The 26,583-nt window shown below is 38.5% G+C and overlaps 1 protein-coding gene across 1 annotated transcript in view; it reads right to left on the bottom strand.

Moving 5' to 3' along the window:
• Positions 1 to 1,055: 1,055 nt before the first annotated feature.
• IPO8 (importin 8) overlaps positions 1,056 to 26,583 on the bottom strand; it is a 116,050-nt gene continuing 90,522 nt past the window's right edge. The window contains exon 25 of the mRNA XM_059402725.1: positions 1,056 to 1,253. Within this exon, the coding sequence (XP_059258708.1) occupies positions 1,237 to 1,253 (17 nt within the window). The 3' untranslated portion in view covers positions 1,056 to 1,236. The remainder of the gene's footprint in view (positions 1,254 to 26,583) is intronic.

Below are 26,583 nucleotides of genomic sequence, written 5' to 3'. Positions count from 1 at the left end.
AGATGATCCCTTCACTTTTAGAGATGTGTTTTGGTTGCTGCTTTTGATATTTACTACTCTGGATACCCCTGGGCACCACCTTTCTCTGTCTCTTTGCCAGCACTTGAAACCCATTCAGACTGAGTCTGGTCCACACCAGGTCTAAGAAAGGTGCTACTGATCTGGAAAATTCCTATTGATGATTTCTGGGGACTGTTGCTGCTACATCCCTCTGTGATCTATTACTCTCATTTCTGCCGTCTACCTAGATTTCTGAATTCTGATGACCTCCGTTGCTTTTAAAAACCCTTCCATTCAACTTAGAATTCATGAATTTTCTATTTCCTAGCTTCACAAAAATTGAGTTTGTGCCTTTAAAATGTTTTTTTCCCTATGGTTTTCAGAAGAAGTCATAGGAAGATTTATAATTAAACTACCACCATATTTATACCAAATGTCCCTAAAATATGTGTAAAAATTTCTAGCATATTTGCAAAATCTGTGTACAATGTTCAGAAGAAAGATAAACACAAAGATCAAAAACAAAACTGGCTCTGAGTTTCAGTCAGATATTGTGACTGTTTTGTACATTTCACTGCATGACTTTTAAGGTGTTGGGATCAGAGTGTTACAGGAGATTGGTCACATGTCTAAGATGAATTTTGAACAGGATTGGGAAAATGGCTAAGCAGGACCAACATCAAATATGGAGTTCCATAATTTTCCGTGATTATCTTCAATTAATCTTGGGGAAATGAGTCAATGATGCAAAGAAAGAGAGGCAATGGATTTTGCAAAGGGAATAGAAGATGCAAATGGAGAGGATATGTGGGGCTAATGAGTAGGACCAGAAAATAAAATGATTTCTTTCTCTGATTAGACAAGTAGTCACACAAAAGTGGACAGATGGCTTTGCAAAATTGCAGTACAATTAATGTACAGTGTTATATTTGTTTCATTTATATAATACAATGATTCAACAACTTTATTTATTACTCAGCACTCACCATGAAAAGTGTATGCTTAATCTCATTCACCTATTTACCCATCCCCCCCAACCCATCTCCCCTCTGGGAACCACCAGTTTGTTCTCTGATTTTAAGAGTCTGTTTTGTGGGCACCTGGGTGGCTCAGTGGGTTAGGCCGCTGCCTTCAGCTCAGGTCATGATCTCAGGGTCCTGGGATCGAGTCCCGCGTCGGGCTCTCTGCTCAGCAGGGAGCCTGCTTCCCTCTCTCTCTCTCTGCCTGCCTCTCCGTCTACTTGTGATTTCTCTCTGTCAAATAAATAAATAAAATCTTTAAAAAAAAAAAAAAAGAGAGTCTGTTTTGTTTCTTAAATTCCACATTTGAGTGAATCATATGGTATTTGTCTTTATCTGACTTATCTTGTTTAGCATTATACTTGCTGCAAATGGCAAGATTTCATTTTTTTGGCTGAGTAATATTCTAGTGTATGGGGCGTGTGTGTGTGTGTGTGTGTGTGTGTGTGTGTACACACACCTCTCCGTTATCCATTGATGTAGTGATGGACACTGGGTTGTTTCCATATCTTGGCTATTCTAAATAAGTTTGCAATAAACATAGAGTGCATATATCTTTTCTCATTAGTGTTTTTGTATTCTTTGGTTGAATTCCTAGTAGAGAAACGAATGGATCATGTGGTGATTTTTTCTTTTTTAATTATTTTTATTAACATATAATATATTATTTGCCCCAGGGGTACAGGTATGTGAATCATCAGGCTTACACACTTCACAGCACTCACCATAGCACATAACCTACCTGGTGTCCACAACCAACCACCCTTTCCATAACCCCCTCCCCTGAGCAACCCTCAGTTTGTTTTGTGAGATTGAGAGTCTCTTATGGCACTGGGTATGGTGCAAAAACAATGAATATTGTTACACTGAAAAGAAATTAAAAAAAAAATTTTTTTTTAAAAAGAGTCTTTTATGGTTTGTCTACCTCCCAATTCTATCTTGTGTCATTTTTTCCTTTCCAACCCCCCAAACCCCCAACTCTGCCTCTCAAATTCCTCATATCAGGGAGATCATATGATAATTGTCTTTCTGTGGTTGACTTATTTCACTAAGCATAATACCCTCTAGTTCCATCCACATCATTGCAAATGGCAAGATTTCATTTTTTTGATGGCTGCATAGTATTCCATTGTGTGTGTGTGTATATATATACCACATGTTCTTTACCCATTCCTCAGTTGATGGACCCATACATTCTTTCCACACTTTGACTATTGTTGACATTGCTGCTATAAACATTTGGGTGCACATGCCCCTTCAGATCCATACATTTGTATCTTTAGGGTAAATACTCAGTAGTGCGATTGCTGGGTCATAGGGTAGCTCTATTTTCAACTTTTTGAGGAACCTCCATGCTGTTTTCCAGAGTGGTTGCACCAGCTTGCATTCCAACAGTGTAGGAGTGTTCCCCTTTCTCCGCATCCTTGTCAGCATCTGTCATTTCCTGGCTTGTTAATTTTAGCCATTCTGATGCCAAGTGATGTTGAGCATTTTTCTTGTGTCTGTTGGCCACCTGGATATCTTCTTTGCTGAAATGTCTGTTCATGTCTTCTGCCCATTTCTTGATTGGATTATTTGTTCTTTGGGTTTTGAGTTTGATGTGTTCTTTATAGATTTTGGATACTACCCCTTTATCTGATATGTCATTTGTGAATATCTTCTCCCATTCTGCCAGTCAACTTTTAGTTTTGTTGACTGTTTCTTTTGCTACACAAAAGCTTTTGATCTTTATTAAGTCCCAATATTTCATTTTTGCCCTTGCTTCCTTTGCCTTTGGTGATGTTTCTAGGAAGAAATTGCTGTCGCTGAGGTTGAAGAGGTTGCTGCCTGTGTTCTCCTCAAGGATTTTGCTGGATTCCTGTCTCACATTGAGGTGTTTCATCCATTTTGAGTCTGTTTATGTGTGTGGTGTAAGGAAATGGTCCAGTTTCATTCTTCTGCATGTGGCTGTCCAATTTTCCCAACACCATTTGTTGAAGAGACTGTCTTTTCCATTGGACATTCTTTCCTGCTTTGTCGAAGATTAGTTGATCATAGAGTTGAGAGTCTATTTCTGACCTCTCTATTCTGTTCCATTGACCTATGTGTCTGGTTTTTTGTTAGTACCCGACATCTTGATGATTACAGCTTTGTATCAGAGCTTGAAGTCTGGAACTGTAATGCCACTAACTTTGGCTTATTTTTTCAACATTCCTGTGGCTATTTGGGATCTGTTCTGGTTCCATATAAATTTTAGGATTATTTGTTCCATTTCTTTGAAAAAAAATTGATGGTATTTTGATAGAGATTGCATTAAATGCATAGATTGCTTTAGGTAGCATAGACATTTTCACAATATTTGTTCTTCCAATCCATGAGTATGGAACGCTTTTCCATTTCTTTGTCCTCCTCAATTCCTTTCCTAAGTATAGTTTTCTGAGTACAGATTTTTTGCCTTTTTGGCTAGGTTTATCCCTAGGTATCTTGTGATTTCGAGTGCAACTATAAATGTTATCAACTCTTAATTTCTCTTTCTTCTGTCTTGTTGTTGGTGTATAGAAATGCAACTGATTTCTGTGCATTGATTTTTATATCCTGACATTTTACTGAATTTCCTGTACATGTTCTGGCAGTTTTGGAGTGGAGTCTTTTGGGTTTTCCACATAAAGTATCATATCATCTGCAAAGAGTGAGTGTTTGACTTCTTTGTCGATTCTGATGCTTTTAATGTCCTTTTGTCACCTGATTACTGAGGCTAGGATTTCTAGTACTATGTTGAATAGCAGTGGTGATAGTGGACATTCCTGCCATGTTCCTGGCCATAAGGGAAAAGCTCTCAGTTCTTCCCCATTGAAAATGATATTTGCTGTGGGTTCCTTATAGATGAATTTTATGATTTTGAGGTATGTACCCTCTATCCCTACACTATGAAGAGTTTTGATCAAGAAAGGATGCTGTACTTTGTCAAATGCTTTTTCAGCATCTATTGATAGTATCATATGGTTCTTGTTCTTTCTTTTATTAATGTATTATATTACATTGATTGATTTGCAGATGTTGAGCCAAACTTGCAGCCTTGGAATAAATCCCACTTGGTCATGGTGAATAATTCTTTTAATATACTGTTGGATCCTATTGGCTAGTATTTTGGTGAGAATTTTCACATCTGTGTTCACTAAGGATATTGGTCTGTAATTCTGTTTTTTGATGGAGTCTTTGTCTGGTTTTTGGATCAAGGTAATGCTGGCCTCATAAAATGAGTTTGAAGTTTTCCTTCCATTTCTATTTTTTGGGAACAGTTTCAGGAGAATAGGTATTAATTCTTCTTTAAATGTTTTGTAGAATTCCCCTGGGAGGCTAGCTGGGATACCTTGTTTTTTTGGGAGATTTTTGATGACTGCTTTAATCTCCTTACTGGTTATGGGTCTGTCCAGGTTTTCTATTTCATTCTGGTTCAGTTTTGGTAATTTATAGGTCTCTAGGAATGCATCCATTTCTTCCAGATAGTCAACTTTGCTGGTGTATAGTTGCTCATAATATGTTTTTATGATTGTTTGTATTTCTTTGGTGTTGGTTGTGATCTCTCCTCTTTCATTCATGATTTTATTTATTTGGGTCCTTTCTCTTTTCTTTTTGATAAGTCTGGTCAGGGGTTTATCAATCTTATTAATTCTTTCAAAGAACCAGTTCCTAGTTTTGTTGATCTGTTCTATTGTTCTTTTGGTTTCTATTTCATTGATTTCTGCTCTGATCTTTATTATTTCTCTTCTCCTGATGGGTTTAGGCTTTCTTTCTTGTTCTTTCTCCAGCTCCTTTAGGTGTAGGGTTAGATTGTGTACATGGGAACTTTCTTTTAAATTCTTTTGTACACAAGATTAGATTGTGTACATGAGACCTTTCTGAGACCTTTTCCTGAGAAAGGCTTGTATTGCTATATACTTTCCTCTCAGGACCACATTTGCTGTATCCTAAAGATTTTGGACAGTTGTGTTTTCCTTTTTATTTGTTTCCATTAATTTTTTAAATGATTCCTTCATTTCCTGGTTGACCCATTCATTCTTTAGTAGGATACTCTTTAGCTTCCATGTATTTGAGTTCTTTTCAACTTTCCTCTTGTGATTGAGTTCTAGTTTCAGAGCATTGTGGTCTGAAAATATGCAGGGAATGATCCCAATCTTAGGGTACTGGTTGAGACCTGATTTGTGACCCAGGATGTGATCTGTTCTGGAGAATGTTCCATGTGCACTAGAGAAGAACATGTATTCTGTTGCTCTGGGATGGAATGTTCTGAATATATTGGTGACATCCATCTGGTCTAGTATGTTATTTAAAGCCTTTATTTCCTTGTTGATAATTTGCTTAGATGATCTGTTCATTTCAGTGAGGGGGGTGTTAAAGTCCCCTAATATTATTGTATTATTGTTGACGTGTTTCTTTGATTTGTTATTAATTGGTTTATATAATTAACTGCTCCCCTGTTGGGTTATAGATATTTAAAATTGTTAGATCTTCTTGTTGAACAGACCCTTTAAGTATTATAGTGTCCTTCTTCATCTCTTATTGTAGTCTTTGACTTAAAATCTAATTTGTCTGATATAAGGATTGCCACCCCCACTTTCTTTTGATGTCCATTAGCATGGTAAATTGCTTTCCACTCCCTCACTTTAAATCTGGAGGTGTCTTTGGGTATGAAATGAGTTTCTTATAGACAGCATATCGATAGGTCTTGTTTTTTTTTTTTTTTAATCCATTCTGACACCCTGTTTGTTTTGATTGGGGCATTAAGTGCATTTACACTCAGGGTAACTATTGAAAGATATGAGTTTTGTGCCATTGTATTGCCTGTTAGGTGACTGTCACTGTATATTATCTCTGTTCCTTTCTGGTTTGTGACTTTTAGTCTCTCTCTGTTTAGAGGATCCCTTTCAATATTTCCTGTAGGGCTGGTTTGGTATTTGCAAATTCTTTTAATTTTTTTTTGTCCTGGAAGCTTTTTATCTCTCCTTCTATTTTCAATGACAGCCAAGCTAGATATAGTATTCTTGGCTTCATATTTTAATCATTTAGTGCTCTGCATATATCATGCCAGTTCATTCTGGACTGCCAAGTCTCTGTGGGTAGGTCTGCTGTCAGTCTATTATTTGTATTGTTGTATGTTACAGACCTCTTGTCCTGAGCTGCTTTCAGGACTTTCTCTTTGTCATTGAGACTTGGAAGTTTTGTATTAGATGACAGGGTGTGGACCTATTTTTATTGATTTTTGAGGGGAATTCTCTGTGCCTCCTGGATTTTGAGGCTTGGTCCCTTCACCACTTTAGGGAAATTCTCTGCTATAATTTGCTCCAATATGCCTTCTGCCTCTCTCTTTCTTCTTCTGGGATCCCAGTTATTCTAATATTGTTTTGTCTTATGGTATCACCTATCTCTTGAATTCTCCTCTCATGGTCCAGTAGTTGTTTCATCTCTCTTTTTCCCAGCTTCTCTATTCTCTGTCATTTGATCTTCTATATTACTAATTCTCTCTTCTGCCTCATTTATCCTAGCAGTAAGCGCCTCCATATTTTATTGCACTTAATTAATAGCTTTTTTTATTTCAATTTGGATAGATTTTAGTTCTTTTTATTCTCCAGAAAGGGATTCTCTAGTGTCTTCCACTTGTGGCTTTTTTGAGCCCAGGTAGCACCTTGATAATCGTCATTCTGAACTTTAGTTCTGACATATTGCTAATGTCCATATTGATTAGGTCCCTAGCCATCAGTATTGCCTCTTGTTTTTTTGTTTTGTTTTGTTTTGTGGTGACTTTTTCTGCCTTGTCATTTTATCAAGATAAGAATAGATGAATGAGAGAACAAAATACTAAAAGGTTAGCAATGACCCCAGAACAAGATAAACTAGCCAAATTGGAGGAAACCCAAAACTGGGGTGAAGAAATGAGGAAAAATTATATCTCTATCTCTATCTCTATCTATATTAGACTGGTGAATAGAATAGAGCACCACACTTGATTTTGGGTGTATTTTGGTCCTTTAGAAGAAACTGTCTCCCAAAACTTTAAAGAAAGAATTATATCTCTCTTCCATCCCTTCATGTTTATATATATATATATATATATATATATATATATATATATACACATACACACAGAGTATATATACAGATATATAGTATGTATACAGATAAATATAATATAATAATGTATAGATATAATATATATAATATATACAGATATATACAATATGTATATATACAGATATATGTTAAATTAATATAATAATATTAATATATATTATTATATATTATGTACATAATATATAATTATATATACCCTATATCTGTATATATACAGATATAGGGTAAACATGAAGAAGGGATGGAAGATGACCGTGAAGATGAAAATTAAAGAGGATTCTAGAAAAGGAATTAATAAGAAATTGGTTGAAAAAAGAAAGGAAAAAAAAAAAAGAGGAAAGAAGGTAGTCAGGCTGGAGACTAGAACAAAGCCATGTGCTAGATTTAGAGTTTATTTTGATCTGTTAGGAGAAACTGTCTACCTGGATCTTCCACTTGTGGGTCCCTTCTCGAAGAACAGTGGCCCAGCTGTGCCTAAGATCACGGTTTAAGGTAACCCCAAGCTTAGAGCCCCCTCCTTGGCTCCATCTCCGCAGCTGGCTTCCCCACTCCAATACCTGGGAACTCTGCCACACTCAGGCACCCCAGGTCTTTCTGTGACCCTGAGGGTCCTGAGACCACACTAACCCAGCAAGGATTCTACCCCTACTTAGCCTCTGAAGCAACGTCCCTCAGTGGAGCAGACTTCTAAAAGCTCTGATTTTGTGCTTTGCTGCTCTACTGCTTGCTGGGAGCCAGCCTTTCCCTGCTTCAGTCTTTCTTCCTGTATATCTCCTCAGATTCACTTGTCTGTATGTCCTACCTTCCAGAAGTCAGTTGCTTTTCTGTTCATAGAATGGCTCCTTTTCTTCTCTTCGATCTCCTATTGAGTTTGTAGGTATTCAGGATGCTTTGATAACTAGCTAGCTGAACTCCAGGGACCCAGTGATATTTAGGTCTCCTACTCCTCAGCCATCTTGCCTCACTCTTATTTATTTCTATTCTAATCTTAATATTTCCTTCTGCTTGTTTTAGGTTTTGTTTGTTATTCTTTTTCTAGCTGCTTTAGATGCAAGGTAAGGTGCTTATTTGAGATTTTTCTGCTTCTTGAGGTAAGCCTGTATTGCTAGAAATTGCCCCTCTTAGAACAGCATTTTCTTTTTCTTTTTTTTTCCCCTAATTAATTCATGATTTATTTTCTCTACTGACATGATTAGATTCCTTTCTCATTATGTTTTCTGATTATACCATAGAATTTTGCTTTGTGGGTACCATGAGGCTTTCATAAAACAACTTTATTAATAAATTGATTTTAAGTTGATGACAATCCTAACTTTGAAAACATTATAAAGATCTACATTTCTACTCCTCCAACCAAATTTTATGGATTTGTTTTAATTCCAGTGCAATTAACACACAGTGTCATATTAGTTTCAGGTGTACAAAAGTGCTTCAACTGTTCTATACATTACTCAGTGCTCATGATGATGAGTGTACTCTTAATCCGCTTCACCTATTTCTTGAGCCCACCTCCCTTCTGGTAATCAGTTTGTTCTCTATATTTAAGAGCATGTTTCTAAGTTTGTCTCTTTTTTTTCCTTATTGTTTTATTTCTTAAATTCCACATATAAATGAAACCATATAGTACTTCTTTCTCTGACTTATTTTACTTAGTATTATAACTTCTAGAGTGATCAATGATGTTGTAAATGGCAAGATTTCATTTTCTGTGGCTGAAAATGTAGCATATGTACTACCTCTTTATACACTCATCTCTTGATGAACAGTAGGGTTGCTTCAGTGTCTTGGCTATACTAAATAAGGCTTCAGTATACATAGAGGTGCATATATCTTTCTGCATTAGTGTTTTTGTATTATTTCAGTAAATATCCAGTAGTGAAATTACTGACTCATATGGTGATTCTATTTTTAATTTTTTGAGGAACCCCTATACTGTTTTTCACCATTTTGCCCTCCCAACAACAGTGCATGAGGATTCCTTTTTCCCCACATCCTCACCATCACCTTTTGTTTCTTGTGCTGTAGATTTAGCCATTCTGACAGATGTGAAGTAATATCTCATTGTGGTTTTAATTTGCATTTCCCTGATGGTAAGTGATAATGAATATCTTTTCATGGGTTTGTTGGCCATCTGGATGTCTTCTTTGGAGATATGTCTGTTCATATCTTCTGCCCATTTTTTAATTTATTTAGTGTTGAGTGTTGAATTGTTTATTGAGTGTTGAACTGTTTAAGTTCTTTATATATTTTTGGATACTGACACCTTGTCTGATATATCATTTGCAAATCTCTTCTTCCATTCAGTAGGTTGTCTTTTTGTTTTCTTGATTTTTTTTTTCCTTTTCTGTGCAATAGCTTTCAATTTTTATGTAGTCCCAGTGGTTTATTTTTGCTTTTGTTTTCCTTGCCTCAGGAGACATAGAAAAATATTGCTACTTAGATATCAGAAATTACTGACTGCTCTCTTCTAGGAGTTTTATAATTTCAGGTCCCACATTTTGCTCTTTAATTCATTTTTACTTTATCTTTGTGTGTGGTGTGAGAAAGTGGTCCAGTTTCATTCTTTTGCATTTAACTGTCCAGTTTTCCCAGCACCATTTCTTGAAGAGATTGTCTCTTTTCCATTGTCTGTTCTTGCCTCCTTTGTATACCATATAATCACGAGTTTATTTCTGTGCTCTCTCTATTCTGTCCCAGTGATTTATGTATCCATTTTTTTTGTGCTAGGACTGTACTGTTTTGATTACTGTAGCTTTGTAGTATAACCTAAAATCTTGGATTGTGATATCTCCAGTTTTATTCTAAGACTGCTTTAGCTGTTTGGGATCTTTTGTGGTTCCATACAAGTTTTAGTATTATGTGTTCTAATTATGTGAAAAAAATGCTATTGGTATTTTGATAGATTGCTTTAAATGTATTATAGAGTGCTTTGGGTAGTATAGATATTTTAACAATATTTGTTCTCCCAGCCCATGATAATTTCTCTTTATGCTACTTCATTATTCGTATATAGAAATGTAATGAATTTCTTTATATTGATTTTGAATCCTGCAAACTTACTGAATTAATTTATCAGTTCTAATAGCTTTTTGGTGAAGTCTTTAGGGTTGTCTATATAGTCTCATGTCATCTGCAAATAGTGACAATTTTACTTCTTCCTTACCAATTTAGATGTCTTTTATTTCTCTTTCTTGTGTGATTGCCATGGCTAGGACTTCCAGTGCTATGCTGACTAAAAGTAGGGAAAATTGACATTCTTGTCTTATTCCTGACATTAGGGGAGACTCAATTTTTCACCACTGAAAATGATGTTAGCTGTAGGTTTTTTATTACAGCCTTTATTATGTTAAGGTACACTCCCACTAAGCCTACTTTCTTGAGGATGAATAGATGCTATACTTTGTTAACTTTTTTCTTCATCTATTGAAATGATCATATGGTTTTTATCCTTTCTCTTGTTGATATGATGTATCAATCACATTGATTTATGAATATTTTTAAGGATTTTTATTTATTTATTTGACACAGAGAGAAAGATTACAAGTGGGCAGAGAGGCAGACAGAGAGAGGGAGAGAGACTCCCAGCTGAGCAGAAATCCCAATGTGGGGGCTTGATCCCAGGACCCTGAGATCATGACCTGAGCCAAAGGCAGAGGTTTAGCCCACTGAGCTACCCAGGTGTCCCTGGTTTGTGAATAGGAAACCACTTTTGCTTCCCAGGAATAAATTCCACTTGATGGTGGTGAATGATTTTTTTAATGTATTATTAGATTCAGTTTGCTAATATTTTGTTGAGGATTTTTGAATCTATGTTCATCAGAGATATTGGCCTGTAGCTCTCTTTTTTTGTAGTGTCTTTATCTGGTTTTGGTATCAGGGTAGCACTGGCCTCATAGAATGAATTTGGAAGCTTTCCTTTGTCTTCTAATTTTTGAAATAGTTGCAGAAAATAGGTATTAACTCTTTAAATGTTCAGGAGAATTCACCTGTAAAGCCATCTGGTCCTGGACTTTTGTTCGTTGTAAGTTTTTTTTTATTATTATTATTACTGACTTATTTTTATTGCCTGTAATCCATCTGTTCAAATATTCTGTTTCTTCCTGGTTCAGTTTTAGAAGGTTTATATGTTTCTAGGAATTTGTCCATTTCTTCTAAATTGTCCAATTTGTTGGTGTATAGTTTTTCACAATATTCTCATAAAATCTTTTGTATTTATTTTTGTAGTGTTGGTTATTTCTCCTTTTATTTCCGATTTTATTTATTTGAATCCCCTCTACCTCTCTCTCTGTCTCTATCACCATCTCCCTTTCTCTCCCTTATGAGTCTGGAAAAAGGTTTATTAAGTTTGTTGATCTTTTCACAGAACGAGCTCCTGGTTTCATTGATCTGTTCTATTGGGTTGTTTTTTTTTTTCCATTTCACTTATTTCTACTCTAATCTTCATTATTTCCTTCCTTCCATTAGAGACAGTTCCTTAGGTTCTAACAGGATGCCTGGTGGTCTGCAGAGAGGAAGTCCTGGTCAGCTATTGGGAAAGTCAGAGGCCTGTCCTGACAGTATTTGAAACCATTGGCCCAAGATGGCTGACAAAATAGGCCAGAAACCCAAGGCCAAATAAGGAGGAAAAAGCTGAAACCCTGCTTTCAAAAACTCCATCCCCCCTCCCCAAGTAATGAATACCCCCCCCCTTGTCAACAACTGTTAATAAAAGATAGAAACCAGGGAGCACCTTGGTGGTTCTGTCAGTTAAGCATCCAACTCCTGATCTCAGCTCAGGTCTTATCTCAGGGTCATTCAGGGGATAAAAGGGGGAAGGAAGGGACAGAAGGGAAGGGACGGAAGAAAGGGAAGGAAAAAAGAAAGGAAAGGGAAGGAAGGGAAGGAAAATTTAGGAAAGGAGAGAAGGAAGGGCAGGAGAGAGAGATAGAAAAAGAAAAAGATACCTGAACCTCCAAGCTCATCTCCCTCTCTCTCTCTCTCTCTCTCTCTCCAATTTACCTGCTCTCACATTTCAAGAGTGTATTTTTTCATTAATAAACTTTTCCACTTGTGTCACTCATCCACCCTGTTGTGTGTCTTGAATTCTTTCTTGTAACAAGACCAAGAATCATCAGTAACATCTTTGGGATGAGCTGGGTTGAGGTCTCAGGGTCCTGGAGTCTCCCCAGTTTACCCAGCACCATCTTTTGGCAACCATGTAGGTAATGGTGTGTTAAGTGACCTTATTCATCAGTGAGTCTCAAACTTTTGCCTACCTTGTGCTGGAGAGTTTCTTAGTCACTCCGTTGTTCTATTGTCTCTTTCTGATCTACCTGAGAACTAGATGGTCCAATAGCATTTACGATAGACTGATTTTCAGCTCTGAAGAATAAAGGGACACTTGCTCCTTCTAGTCAAAAAGCACTCTTAGGTGACTAAGAGTTTTATGGAAGTGTCAGAGATTATTTCTCAGGAGGTACAGAGGTCCCATAGGGCTTTCCAGCTCACTGGTAATTAAAACCTTGGCTCATCCATGAACACACATGTAAGGACTGACCCTCCAGTGCTCTGAGACCCCCTCCCCCAGTTGTCTTAGACTTCCAGTGGGAGAAACTGAGATATGTAAAAGAGTGGTTAATGTTCATTCATGGAAGTGACACTCACATGCAGCACACTGAGATTCATTACACTAATCCTTGGTATTAGTGCACTAATCCTTGTATTCCCAGATGATCTCTACCTCTTCAGAAATCTTTCTTTTGGTCCTTCTATTATGTGTTAAGCATCTTGTATTTATTTATCTCATCTTTTCTGTCTTTTTTTTTTTATAAAGATTTTGTTATTTTAGAGAGAGAATGCACACACATGAGCAGGAGGTGGGACAAAAGGAGAGGGAGAGTATCTCAGGCAGGCTCTACATCTAGCACAGAGCCAGACATGGGGCTCAGTTTCATAACCCTAAGATCATGAACTGAGCAGAAATCATGAATTGGACACTTAACTGATAGCCACCCAGGCAGCCGTCTCTCTCTCTTTTTTTTTTTTTTAAATCAACTACAGACTCACTCCTCTTAGCCCATTCACATTTGTTCCCTCAGACAACTACCAGAGATGGGACAACACAAAGCTGACACCAAGAAGAGCAGGTTCACTTTGAAAGGTTATCTTGAGAATGGCAGAGACTTGTCCTTGTATTGTGGAGTATCTGCAAGATTTATTTCACACTCTGGTGCCCCATGTTGAGCCTCAGCTGGCCCTTCTCCTACCTACTTCAGGACTCTCCCTTGCTGATAGAAGGGCACAGAGAGATCTGTGGGATGTTCTGCTGCCCATCACAGAGATCCTGTAACTCTCACTGTTTTGCTTGTATGGATCACCATAAAATGGGCTATAAGCCATTTATACCCTAGCAAGGGACCACACCCAACAAGATTTTCCCTGTGGGTTTGCGTTAGTCACCATTTAACTGAATCCCATTCAACTCAAGCAGTTCAGGGAGTCAGAGAAAAATGGGACATAGAGGATAGTTCTATCTAGATGGGCTACAAAGCAGAAGAGATCAAAATGTTCCTGTCAGACAAGAAATACTTAGAAAATCTAAGGCAACCCCTATCCTTGGCAACCATTGTTTGCCACCAATTGTCAAGAGACCTAGCAGATCAGGGCTACTTATTGAACATTGCTTTTATCATTCCTATCATGATCTTCAGGAGGGCCATCACTCCCGTCACTCTAGGTGCCAGGATGAGGCACAGGCCCTAGAACAAAGGTTGGCCAGTTCATCACATAGCATGTTAGCCACGCTGTGATGACAGGGGGCAAATGGACAGCAGGCTGAGGATGCCCACAGTCCACTCACCATCAGAAATCTCTGGAAGAGTTCCTAATTAAGGTCCTATTGAGATCCTGGGAGAAAATCAGCTCTCTTCAGGATAGTAAGACTCCAGGCTTCTATAACATTCTCAGGAGATCAGAGCCCCCTGTTGGGAACAATGAGAGCCCATGTTTTTTTGCTCCTTTTCTCATTAAAGTAGTCATCTCTCCCTGAAGACAATGGAAAAATCTGTGTCCATCCCCAAATTCTCTCCTAAGATGTATCTTGAGACACTGGGACCAGTTCCCACTAGAAAGCTTAGAAAGAAAAACACTTATCTTCTTTTGTAACACTGCTTGGCCCTGATGTAAACTAGAGGACAGGGAAGTCTGACCAGAGAATGGTAGTCTTAACTATAATACCATATTACAACTTGATCTCTTCTGGGGAGGGAAAAAAAGGGGTACCAATCTCCCATATGGTCAGGTCTTTATGGCCTTATACCAAAACTCTGATCTGTCCATACCCTTTCAGGATGTCCAAGGACACCATTCTCCTTACCCTCTACCCCTCAACCCACTGTCAGCTGATCAACAGCCTCAGGCAGTTCTACTTCTATTAATCTACCACTTCACCTGTGTTCTGTCCTGTTCTCTGTGTGCCCCTCCTCTCCTCTCTTGTAAATGGGTTACTGACAAGATTGTACAAGCCTCCCCCTGTTTTTTCCTGAGTCTCTTGTTTTGTTTGTGTCTTTTGTGTGTCAGATCTGCAACCTATCTTGAGAGAATTGAATGAATATTGCCCAATTTTTGGTATGGGGGGGCTTCTCCCTCATTCATATCCCAGGTTAATTGCTATGATAATTGGAGCCAATTGTCTGTGGTTAGTCTACCTATGAATGCAGGCTGCTGTCAGTGTATTCTCATCCTGTCAAAACTCCTTTTGTTTTAGGGAGGCTCCCTGTCTTCTCTGACCCAGCATGGACTGCCTATTCTCACTATTCATTGTGGAAAGAAAACATGCATCTGTTCAGCTGTTCAACCTGATGAGTAAGTTCACATATGTGCACATTAGGATCCTCTTTCTCTGCCTTCTGGGTTTTTATCTGCTTCCAGCCTTGCTGGCTGCATTTCAGCATTAGCAGCTGAGCCCCTGTGCCCTGCCTTCCCCACTCCTGTTTCTACATTACCATGGACATGGCTTGCATAACCATCTCCTATACCATCCTCTGTGCCTCTGCCACCATTGGCTCCTTCTCTCCCTACCCTCACTGTTGAGGAGCAAAGAGCACCCCAAGCTATTGGGCTACCTCCTTATGAAGTTCAAACTGAAGCACTTCCCAAATCAGCATGAAGGCACCCAAGGACTTCCCTGGACTTAAACCATCTACTCGATTTCCCCGCAGGAGTCCCAAGTAAAATTGACACTGGGAGCAAATTGATTGACTTTTTAGAGGATACAAGCACCACATTCAAGGTTGTTCAGTTAATTAAAATAAACATGTTTTTAGAGTTATCAACATTACATATAAAACTTCTATTCTTACAAGGTTTAATAAAGATCAAATAAGCTCATGTTATCTCTGTTGCGATTTGCCAACAAAAAGACAACTCAAATTGATGGTTAATTTGTCTGTCTCATAGAAGTTTTCATGGGCAGTTGTTAACAAGTTAATAACAAGTCTTAATAACAGACAAAAAGGTTTGTAGCTAAAACTTTTAAATATCTTTCAAAATATTTGCTAACCTAAAACATTCAAATTTTGCTAAGTTAAATGATAAATTGGGCTAAATTCATTGGATAGCTAAGTCTTTTCCAAATAAAATAGAATACTAAAGCATTGATCTACTGAATGTAGGTTTGTCTGATTTGGGCTTCTTATTGCAGAGAAACTGAGGATACTTGGATTTGGTAGTAAACATGTCTTAAGCTTTACTAAAGTTGTATTATGTTTTTAAAAAAAGGTGTTTTTAGAAATTATGAAATATATTCATAAATTTCTGATCTAAAGAATTCTGGTATAACAGAGTTCACAGTTACTACTTAGTTTTCATCGGAGACTAATTTTCTTAAAGTAAAATTCTTCTAAATGTAATTGAAAAGAATAAGGGAAGCAACTCTGCAGGTAGGAGTAGGAAGTGTTTAGGAAAGGGGTGAGGGATGAGGATACATTTTTGTTGAGGTAAAAGAAAGTAATTTTTTCCTAAAACAAGAGAGAGAAGGCTGAGGACAAAATCTGAGTGAAAAAGAGAATTGTAAAAGGTTTATAAAGGGAAAACTTAGGAAAGAATTTTGTAATCAAGACTGAGATTGGAATGGATGAATTTTTAGGAGGGCACTGGTATAACATTGAAAGTGGTTTACTCTCTGTTAAAAATACAAAGTTTTCTTGGATTGTTGGTCTGTTCTTGATAAGAAATTGTAAACAAATGTGGGTTTTTCTTTTCTTTGTTGGCTCAGAAAACCAAAATTTCTGTGTTTTGTCTATCAGGTCTTTGATTACTTAAGAGAACTAAAATTTCTCAGTATTAAAGTTTTGTTTACAATTGTATAACCTTGTGTAGAATCTCTTATTGCCATCTTGGTTTAATTATACAATTAAATATTAAGTTTTATAATGATCTGTCATCCTACTTAGGCACTCTAAAATTTCTCAGGTTTTTAACAAATTTCCCAAGATTTGAGTTCTAAATGAAGTCTTTGTCTAATTAGGTTTGTATACTTGAAATCTTAAATTATATAGAATCATTGTCCAAAAAATAGTGATAAACCTTTTTAGGTTGTATTTTAAGAGTACGTGATATAACTATTCCAGAAAATATATGAAACCCCTGAAGTTTTAATATGTCCTGGCAAAAAGTCATCACTTTACATTCTAATTACTAAAATGTTATGTCACAGAAATAACCAGATTTCCTTGTTACCTGCATGATAATGAACTCTTACCAGATCTTTAACCATGTCCACTTTTGAGTCTTTTGTTATTTATGATTACTGTTCTGAAGCTCCTGCAGAATGTTTCTCATCTTCAAGGATATTCATGAAAACGACTTTTGACAAATACAGATTTCTAATATCTTTAAGATTATAAAATTAAACTGGGTAGGAATTTCTGGAACTAGTGTAAAAGCTGCATTCAAAAAGAACGAGAATTAGTAACATGGGACTGAATGAATTGAGAAAGATGATTATGGTTTTTATGACTCTTGTTTAAAACATTGCTGGTTCTCTTATGTTGGCTCTACCAGATTTAAGGAAACGTCTTCCCTTAAGAAGATAGATGTGATAAAATATGATAAAATATTCTTTTGTGAACAAACTGACACATTTAACTTTTCTATCAGAACCCTCCAGAGTTCAGAAACTGTCAGTAAGTATTCTCTCTTTCATGGCAACTGCAGTTGTTTACATAATTTCAATAGGAATCTGCTCTTGTAACTGGAGACCATTGGAAACATTGATTATATTATCAAGGCTTTGACTGGAATGTCATATTTGAGAGCAGCATGCATATGCATATTACAGATATGACCACACAGCTTTAAGGAATTAAAGCTTGATGGAGCCAATAAAACCCCTAGGAAATGTTGGCCAGACACCTTACTCAGAGTTCCCAGCAGCCTTACCAGGTTGAGTATAGAATGTTATTTCCTGGCAGGTGCCAAATTCCTTCCCAGGATATTTGAGGGACCTTGGAGAAGAATTCCTCCAAATCTATAGCTATTGCAGTCATGTCTGATGGCAAGTATTTGGCTTGGCTTCGGGTCTTACATGAGAGGCTGTTAAATGCTCAATCTGAAATTCCCTAGAAAAGAAGATTGTTAAAAAACTTAAATGGTCCACCACCACTCTTGCTAAGCTTATGGAAATAATTAGGCCAGGTTTGTTAAAACTGGACTTGTTTTACAAATAAATCAGTCTTGATTTGGCAATCTTTAATGAAAATGAGGGTGATTCTAGAGAAATATTATGTTTGTGGATGTTGGATTCTAGTTCTGATGGTCTTAAACTTTATTGTTTGCCTACAAAACCAGGCTGGGTCCTGAATTGTTCTGGTTTCCTTGAATATCTAGCTAGGACTAAAGATTTCCAATTTTCTTTCATTCTCTTGACTTGGAGTCATTGAGAACAAAATTTTCCCTTTTTTCCAAAGCCCTACAAACTGAAGCTGGACAACTTGAGGTCAACTTGAGATAAATTGCCATAAAACTCATGTATAAACAATCTTAGTGCCTATTGCCTGTTGGCCACTCAAAGGAATCACCAGCAGGATTTGAACCACAAACCAAAAGGATTCTTCAGTTTGCTTTCCCCCTGGCCCCTAATCTGAGGATGCTTCAAGCCTGACATTTAGAAATGTTCTCACTGGCAGCACTTAGGACTCAGACACTAGGTTTGCTCCAACCATTAACCTATGTTTTTCTTTTGTTTCCATAGAAATGCCTTATTAACTGATTGCATGCTAAGCAAGACAGTCTATATGGTAGTTAATACCACCTGCTGCACCTGTTATTACATCCTCCTGAGAAGTAAGAACCCATAGAGATAAAATCAGGCAACAAATAACTTGGCTACAAGAGGCCCTTGACTACATTTTTACAGAAATCAGAAAGACTGCATAAGAGCTAACACATCATGCTGTGTATGGATCAGCTCAGCCACAGAAGCTAAAGAAAGCCTACAGTCAGGTAAATCTCCAGATGGTGGTCCACAACAACCCCTAAAGAAACCCCAGAACAAATGACTATCAATACCCACTAGATCAAGCCATGACTTCTAACGGCACTGTCCATTCAGGTTTCCTAAAACTTAGATAGCTAGGACTTCTGGAGCCCTCAAGCAGGGTCAACATTCCTGACCAGCATGAAGTAGTTACAGAAGATGGACTGTCACCGATTTTCCCTTAAAAGATTTTAAGAGCCCAGAATCCTAGAGGCGTGAATGTTAGAGGCAGTTAGGTTATAACATTATACCTGGAGGCCACAAAGAGGAAGTCATGGCCAGTTCTTGGGAAGGTCAGAGACTTGTCCTGGCAGCACTCCAAAACAAAGCCACAAGCAGCTGGATTAAACCAGACAGGCCCAAGATGGCTGACAAAATAGGCAGAAACCCTTGACAAATAAGGAAGAGAAAGCCTGAAACACTACTTCCAAGAATTCCATGCAAGTAGTGAATATTCCTACCCCTTCCTAACAACTCTTGATAAAAGATAGAAATTCAAAACCCAGGGCAGAGCAGCTCACTCACCCACATATACTTTCTCTCCCTCTCATTCTCGCTCTCATGTCTGAAAAGTGTACATTTGCTTTAATAAATTTTCCTGCTTGTGTCACTCATCCTCTGTGTTGTCTATCCTCGAATTCTTTCTTGTAACAAAACCAAGAGCCATCAGCAAAATCTTTGGATGAGCTAGGTCAAGGTCTCAGGGCCTGGGGTCTTGCCAGTTCACCTGGCAACATTTCTACTGGTTTGGGGTTTTGTTTGTTCTTCTTTTTCTTGCTCCTTCAGGTTTTAGGTTAGGTTGTTTACTTGAGATTTCTCTTGCTTCTTTTCTTTAATTTTTCTTCAATTTTGTTTTAAGTGGGCTCCACACCCAATGTGGGGCTTGAATTCATAACTCCAAGATTAAGAGTTGCATTGTTTTACCAACTGAACCAGACAGGCAACTGATTTTTTCTTGTTTCTTAAGGTAGGCCTGTATTTCTATAAATTTCTCTCTCAGAACAGCTTTTGCTGCATCCCAAAGGTTTTGGACCATTGTTTTTATTTTCATTTGTCCCCGTGTATTTAATTTTTCCTTCTTTGATTTGGTTAACCCACTCATTGTTTGGTAATATGTTACTTAACCTCCATGTATTTGTGATCTTTCCAGATTGTTTTCTTATGGTTGATTCCTAGTTTCATAGCATTGTGGTTGGAAAGGATGCATGGTGTGACTTCAATCTTTTTTGATTTGTTGAGACTTTTTTCATCACCCAACACATGATCTATTGTGGAGAATGTTCCAAGTGCACTAGAAGAGAATGTGTATTCTGTTGTTTAGGGTTTAATGTTCTGAATATATCTTTTAGATCCATCTAATCCAGTGTGTCCTTCAAAGCCATTGTTTTTATGGGGATTTCCTTTTAGATCTGTCCATTGATGTAAGTAGGGTGTGGAAGTCCCCTGCTATTACTATATTCCTATCGATTTGTTCCTTTATGTTTGTTAATAGCTGTTTATATATTTGGGTGTTCCCATGTTGAATATAAATATTTACAATTATTATATCTTGTTGGATTATTCCTTTTATGATTATGTAAGGTCTTGTCCTTCTTTGTCTCTTATAACAGTGTTTGTTTAAGGTCTATTTTGTCCAACGTAAGTATTGCTACCCTGGTTTTCTTTTCATTTACATTTGCATGATACTTGCTTCTCTGTCCCTTCACTTTCAATCAGCATGTGTCTTTAGAGCTAAAATGAGTCTCTTGTAGGAAGCATATAGATGGGTCTTTATCGATTCAGTCACCTTCTGTCTTTTGGTTGAAGAATTTAGGCCATTTATATTCAAAGTAATTATTAATAGGTCTGTACTTATTGTCATTTCTCCCTTGATTTCTGGTTGATTTTGTAGTTATTTGTTCCTTTCTTCTCTTGCTGTCTTCCCTTGTGGTTTGCTAGGTTTCTTTCATGATATACCTAGATTTCTTTGACTTTATTTTTTGTATATCTATTACTGATTTTGATTTGTGGTTACCATTAGGTTTATTTATGACATTTATGTATAAAGCAGTCCCCAGATTAGGGCAGTTTTCAGCTATTATTTCTCCAAGAAATTTTCTGCCGCCTTTATTCTTTCTTCTCTTTCTAGGATCCCTATAAATGCAATGATGTTACCCTTGATGGTGTCACTGATTTCCCTTAATCTATTCTCTTTTCTTATTCTTTTTTCTTTCTCCTATTTAGCTCAATTGCTTTCCATTACTCTGCCCTTCAACTCACTGATCCTTTTTTTTTTTTTTTTTTTTTTTGCTTTCTCTAGTCTAGTGGCTATTCCCTCTATGCATTTTAATTTCAGTTATTAAGTTCTCCATATCTAATAGTTCTTTTTAAAGTTTCCTACATCTTTGTTGAGGGACTGAGGTCCTCTACTCTTTTCTCAAGTCCAGTGAGTATCTTTATGACTATTACTTAATTATTTTAAGATATATTTATTTGTTCTTTGAGAAAGGGGGGGCAAAAAAGGGGAGGTGCAGAGTCACCAGCAAACTCCCTGCTGAACATGGAGCCTGATGTGGGGCTCAATTTCATGACCCTCACTCAGATCATGACCTGAGTCAAAACAAGAATCAGATGCTTAATTGATTGAGGCACCCAGTTGCCCTCATGACCATTACTTTAAATTCTCTATCAAGCATATTACTTATCTCCATTTCACTTAGCTCTCTTGTGATTTTTGTCCCAGTCTTTAATTTAGGACATATTCCTCTGTCTCCTTTTTGTCTAACTCTCTGGTCTGTTTTTGGGTGTTAGGAAAGCCAGTTATGTCTCCTGCTCTTGAAATTAGTGGTCTTGCATAGAGGTCCTAAAGTGCCCCACAGCACAGTATCTCCTGTTCAGAACCTACCCCTTCATGGGTGTCTCCTATGTCTATTGTAGGCACCCTACTATTGTGACTGAGCCACATTTGCTTTCCATCCAGTCATCTGCAATGGTTCTTTCCACTTGTGGTGGCAAGAGTTTGGTTCCTGGGTTGTCAATGGGTGGATCTAGGGCTGTATTGGGCTTGAGTTGTGTTGGGTCAGACTGGGCATTTGCCAGAACTGTGGTCACACTGAACTGCACGGCATTTTCCCCGTGTTGTCCTCTAAGATACATTCATTGCTGGGCAGAGTCTGCAGACAGACCAGATGTCTGCCTCCAGCTCACTGCTAGGGCTGCAGTGGAAATGGTGTATGTGGTATCTTCCTCTCTTCTCAGGACAAGAGTCACTTTGGGGTGATGCTGACTCTTGTCAGGGCTGCTTGCACACTTCCAGACTTGTGGCACAGCTTTGGATGAACCCCTGCTGAAGGGCAGGTTGGAAAACGTGGCTTTGCAGAAGAACATGGGGGTGAGGTTCACAATTTTAGCAAGCTTTGCACCTTCTGCTGGAGGAGACCTAAAGCCACTTTGGAGAACTCCTAAGGAGGTCATGTTAAAGGGAGCAGATCCACTAGAAAATATGGGGGTAGGGCACAGGGTGTTAGCATTGTGTTTGTAGGTCTGCTGTGGGAGGTGATCTGTTGCTACTTTGGAGGACAGCCAAGGGTGGGTTGTAGGGAGTGGGTCTAGAGAAGAGCATGAGGATGAGCGGCTGTTAGCAAGCTAGGTGTAGAGTGTTGACACTACACTTGTTCCCACAAGTATCTGTGTATCCTGAGTGGGGAGACAGGGAGGGAAGTGGTGCCCACCCCCCCTTTAGTTCTTAGAGAAGTCTCCTAAAAATTCCTGCTCCTCCAGCACGCATTCTGAGATTACTAAATAGATCTTCCCATATACCCCACGTGTTTGTCAAACTACTGCTTCTATGCTCTATCTCTGCAGTGCTATTTGTTATGCTTTCCCTTTAAGGGCAGAGACTTTTCTGTTGCCCTCTCATTCTCCCAGAGCTGAGCCACTGGTTTTTAAAGTTTCTGGTGTTGAACTCCATTGATTGTAATACCTCACCAATTAAGCCCTTCTGGTTTTCAGAGTCAAATTTTATGGGGATTTGTCTTCCTATTGTGGGTCCCCTGTGCCTCGGGTGCTTGCTGTGGGTTCTTCTTCCCCTCCTTCTCTGTGTCTGTGGTGTCCCTCCCTCCAATGGCCAATCTCATAGGTCAGTTTGGTTCCTAATTGCATCTTCACCCTTCATTTTGATTCCTAATCACATATCCACCCTTCCTACCATTTGTCAGTGTGGCCTCTTCCCTATGATTAGCAGTGGAGTTGGCTAGTCATTTTCTGGGCTGTTTACGCTGATGTGGGTGTTACCTAGGTGCATCCATGAGACCACGTGAACTTAGGATCTTCCTATTTATAATCTTCCCCAAATGGGTTTTTGATGTAAAACAAAGTTTTAAAGCCTTGTGATATTCTTAGAAATTTTTCATTTTAAATTTGTAAGCCAAGAGTAGGTCAAGGTACAACTGATAAACTTTAAATTAAAGAAGTATCATGTAATTCCTTTAAATCTTCCTATATAAGTTATAGTGCGCATTTAGCTAGTACTCATTTTAACAGAAAAGCCACAAAAGACCAGATTATGAACCTCATTGTGTGTCAGTTATCTATTCCAAATTCATTGCTTTGCTAGTACTGTATGCATCACCACTGACCAGATGACAAGATTGCTCTGCAAGTCTTGTGCTTTGGAGAAAGAAACAAACAACTTCTTTAGTCACAAAGATGTCAAGAATTCTGAAAAGCTTTCACCACCCAGATGGTAGCTATCCTAACAGAGGGTAGTGGAAATATATTTGTGGACAGTGATCATTTTCATGATCCTCCAAATCACAGTGTAGATGGCTGCTTAATAACTCTTGGCCCCTATGTGTGGTGCTAATAGCCCCTGATAAACTCACCAAGACAAAATGGGAAGGTCTAACACAGAATGCCAAGATGGGATGAATGGCAACACAAAGGGCTGCTGTGGTAATGTGATCGCTCTAGACAGATTCTTTAATCTTAGATGAAAAAGTCAGTCCTATGATCTCATTCTTTTGCAAGCATGGCAATGTTTGACTTTATTATAGGGATTAGGATCTATTATTTAAGTGATGTAATGTGAACAATTCTTTCTTAATCCTATATTGATTCCACAGTGCTCTGTAGAGGCTTTGATTTATTTCAATGTGATGCAGTAGTTCGTAGATAGCTGAATTCCAACAACCACCACAATTGCTATACTTACAGTACAGCTCTTGAGCTACTAATTTTTCTTTATAACGGTGTTACAGAATAGAATGATATTAAGTTACTTTGAATAAAACAGGAATGACTTTCCCTTTGTGTGTAGTATATTAAAATATATATATATTTTTTAAAGATATTATTTATTTATTTGAGAGAGAATGAGTGAGAGAGAGCATGAGAGAGGAGAAGGTCAGAGGGAGAAGCAGACTCCCCAAAGAGCTGGGAGCCCGATGCAGGAGTTGATCCTGGAAGTCCAGGATCATGACCTGAGCCAAAGGGCAGTCACCCAACTGAGCTACCCAGGCACCCTTAAAATATATTTTAAAATAATGTATTTTTTATTTTGAAAATACTCAAACCTTGAGTTACAGACAAGATTCTTTCCAAATTTTTTTCATGAAACTCTAAAATACAGTAATAATATACCCAATGGTAATTTGTATGATTTTCTAAATGATTATTTCAGAGGCTTTTATTATATTATCATTATCACATAATGATAAGTGATAACTACATATGAGCGCTACTTTTGAAATGGGCTTGGAGTCATTTAAAAAATAATAGCATGGACGTTTCTCTTCCTTTACTGGCTAAATTCTGGATCAATACATGATGAGCAGCAAAGCTAAGAGAATGTAGTAGAAACAAGGTATCAAGGGGGAATTAAAAATAAGTGTCCAGAAGTCCTGTGAAGCTTGAAAGGATTTTTAAAAAATTGTAAGAACACATACTATAGTAGGGTTACACTGTGCCCCAAAAAACACCACCCATAAAAACAAAAAATAAAACCTGTAAGCCTGTATACTTACTATTATCAGGGAACACAGCACCAGAGCAGAGTCATTTGTATCATTCCCCTTGAATTAACAGCTGTGCCCCATTCATCACTGCCTACCACACCCATATCTTGCCTTTGAAGACAATGAGGGAGTCCAGATACCTTTTCAGGGGTTTGAGCAAAACCATGCTCTACAGAGGAATTCCATAGAGGATAATGATAAACTGATCGGTTTCATTCTTTCTTTATAATAGGCACAGATTCAAGGAGCTACGCAGAAATGGAAATTCTACCCCCATATTTGCTGATATCTGTGTTGGTGTTCCATGAGGTCTGCTGCGTAGCCATCCCTGGGAGCAAGGATGACCAGTAACTAAGAGGGAAATGATGACCTGTTAGACCTAACATCTGAATCCTGAAGCCTTGTAGCCTTGTCACTGAAGGTAACGAAGAATGTCTTTTGTAATCCTGAAAAGCCACTTTGCACATCAGAAACTGGGCTTCTGCTTCAGAAATGCCCACCGAGGCCGAGATGAAAGGAGGCTTGTTTTGGCCTCCCATGGATCTGTTAGAGATAACATAACCTCTCCCTTTCCTGACACACAGGTGGTGCCACGAGAGCTAATGAAAGGTGAGCTGCCAATTAAGTGCATGTGAACCCTTTGATCTCTTACAGTGCCTTTCTGCGCATCTCCTCACTCTAAAAACTCTACACACGAAGGTCCAGACTTTGCAGAGAATAACTGTCCGGAGCCTGGATCGTCTTCCACCTGATCCCTGCTGTCAGTAAGTTACCCTGATAAAGCTGTGTAAATTGTATGGCATCACTTGCTTCATTTCCAGTCCCGCAGCGCCTTCTCAGTTTGGCGGATTCCTTACTATCCCTCCCTGACCTTCTTACAGCAGAGACCAGAGTAATCCCCAGTCAGCAGCTTCCCTCTGGCGGCATATTCTCTACTTCATCATCCAGCAGCGGAGGTGGCTGCTGTGGTACACTTGTTTTGTCCTTCTAAAAGCCAGCTGCCTGCTACCTCTCTCTGAGTTCTTATTGAGCTTCCTAGAAGTTCTGCATTCTAGCAGAACCCCAAGTATCCATTCATTTGTTCACATTAACCACGTGTGGCCACAAGTTGCAGAGTATGTAAAGAAGACAAAATGTGTACCAAAAAACTACGTAAAACACAGTATCTGCCCTCAGATTTGCAAGCAGCAGCATGAGCAATTCAAGGCAGAACAGGAAAACATACAAGCGCTGGGAAAAAGAAGAGGGAGGCGCTAACAGCAAGACCAGAGATCATCCACTGTGAAGGAATTCTAATTTACCAGCTTGAATGAGAAGAGATCAGTGGAGTTGGATAGTCTGGGAATCAGTAGTGAGAGCCGAGCCGTGGAAGTTTCCAGAGACATTGGCTGGCAAGCAAGAGAAATGAAGGTACTGTCCTCACTCAGTAGGTAGTTGGAATGGGGGTCACTATACACAAGAGAGCTGCGTGGCGGACGCTGGGCCCCATAAAGCCTTGCTGCTTAGTTCCCATCTGTCCCAGTTCATCCCTTCATGCCAAAGGGGGTCCTGTGGGAAAAAGTCACTCTTGCCTGAGTTGTTCTTTTCTTCCTGCACATTCCAAACCCTTTGAGAAGCCTCCAGTTTCTAGCTCTTGAGAGGCACATCTACCTGCGACATCTCTTTTTCAAGTAGGGTGATCTCCAGGATGAGCTTCTTCACATGGCCTGCAGGGAGCATGTGCCCTCTTTCACCTGCTCCGTCCACGGCAGAGCCTTGCACTCCTTCCTCTCCTGAACACAGCCCTCCTCTCCCTCCACCATCACCGCTGCCCGCCCCAGACTGCCCCAGACTCTCCCGCTGCCCAGCTTCTCCCTCTGTTGCACATGCCTCTCTCTTGGCTCTCAGATCGGTGACAGCTGCCCTGCTGTCTGGGCTGCTTCCAACCCTTTGTTCATTGATTTTTGTG

This window comes from Mustela nigripes, chromosome 6 (assembly GCF_022355385.1).
Source record: "Mustela nigripes isolate SB6536 chromosome 6, MUSNIG.SB6536, whole genome shotgun sequence".
Lineage (NCBI taxonomy): Eukaryota > Metazoa > Chordata > Mammalia > Carnivora > Mustelidae > Mustela > Mustela nigripes.
The sequence above is the reverse complement of the archived record's forward strand: the minus strand, read 5'-3'. Positions and strand labels throughout refer to the sequence as shown.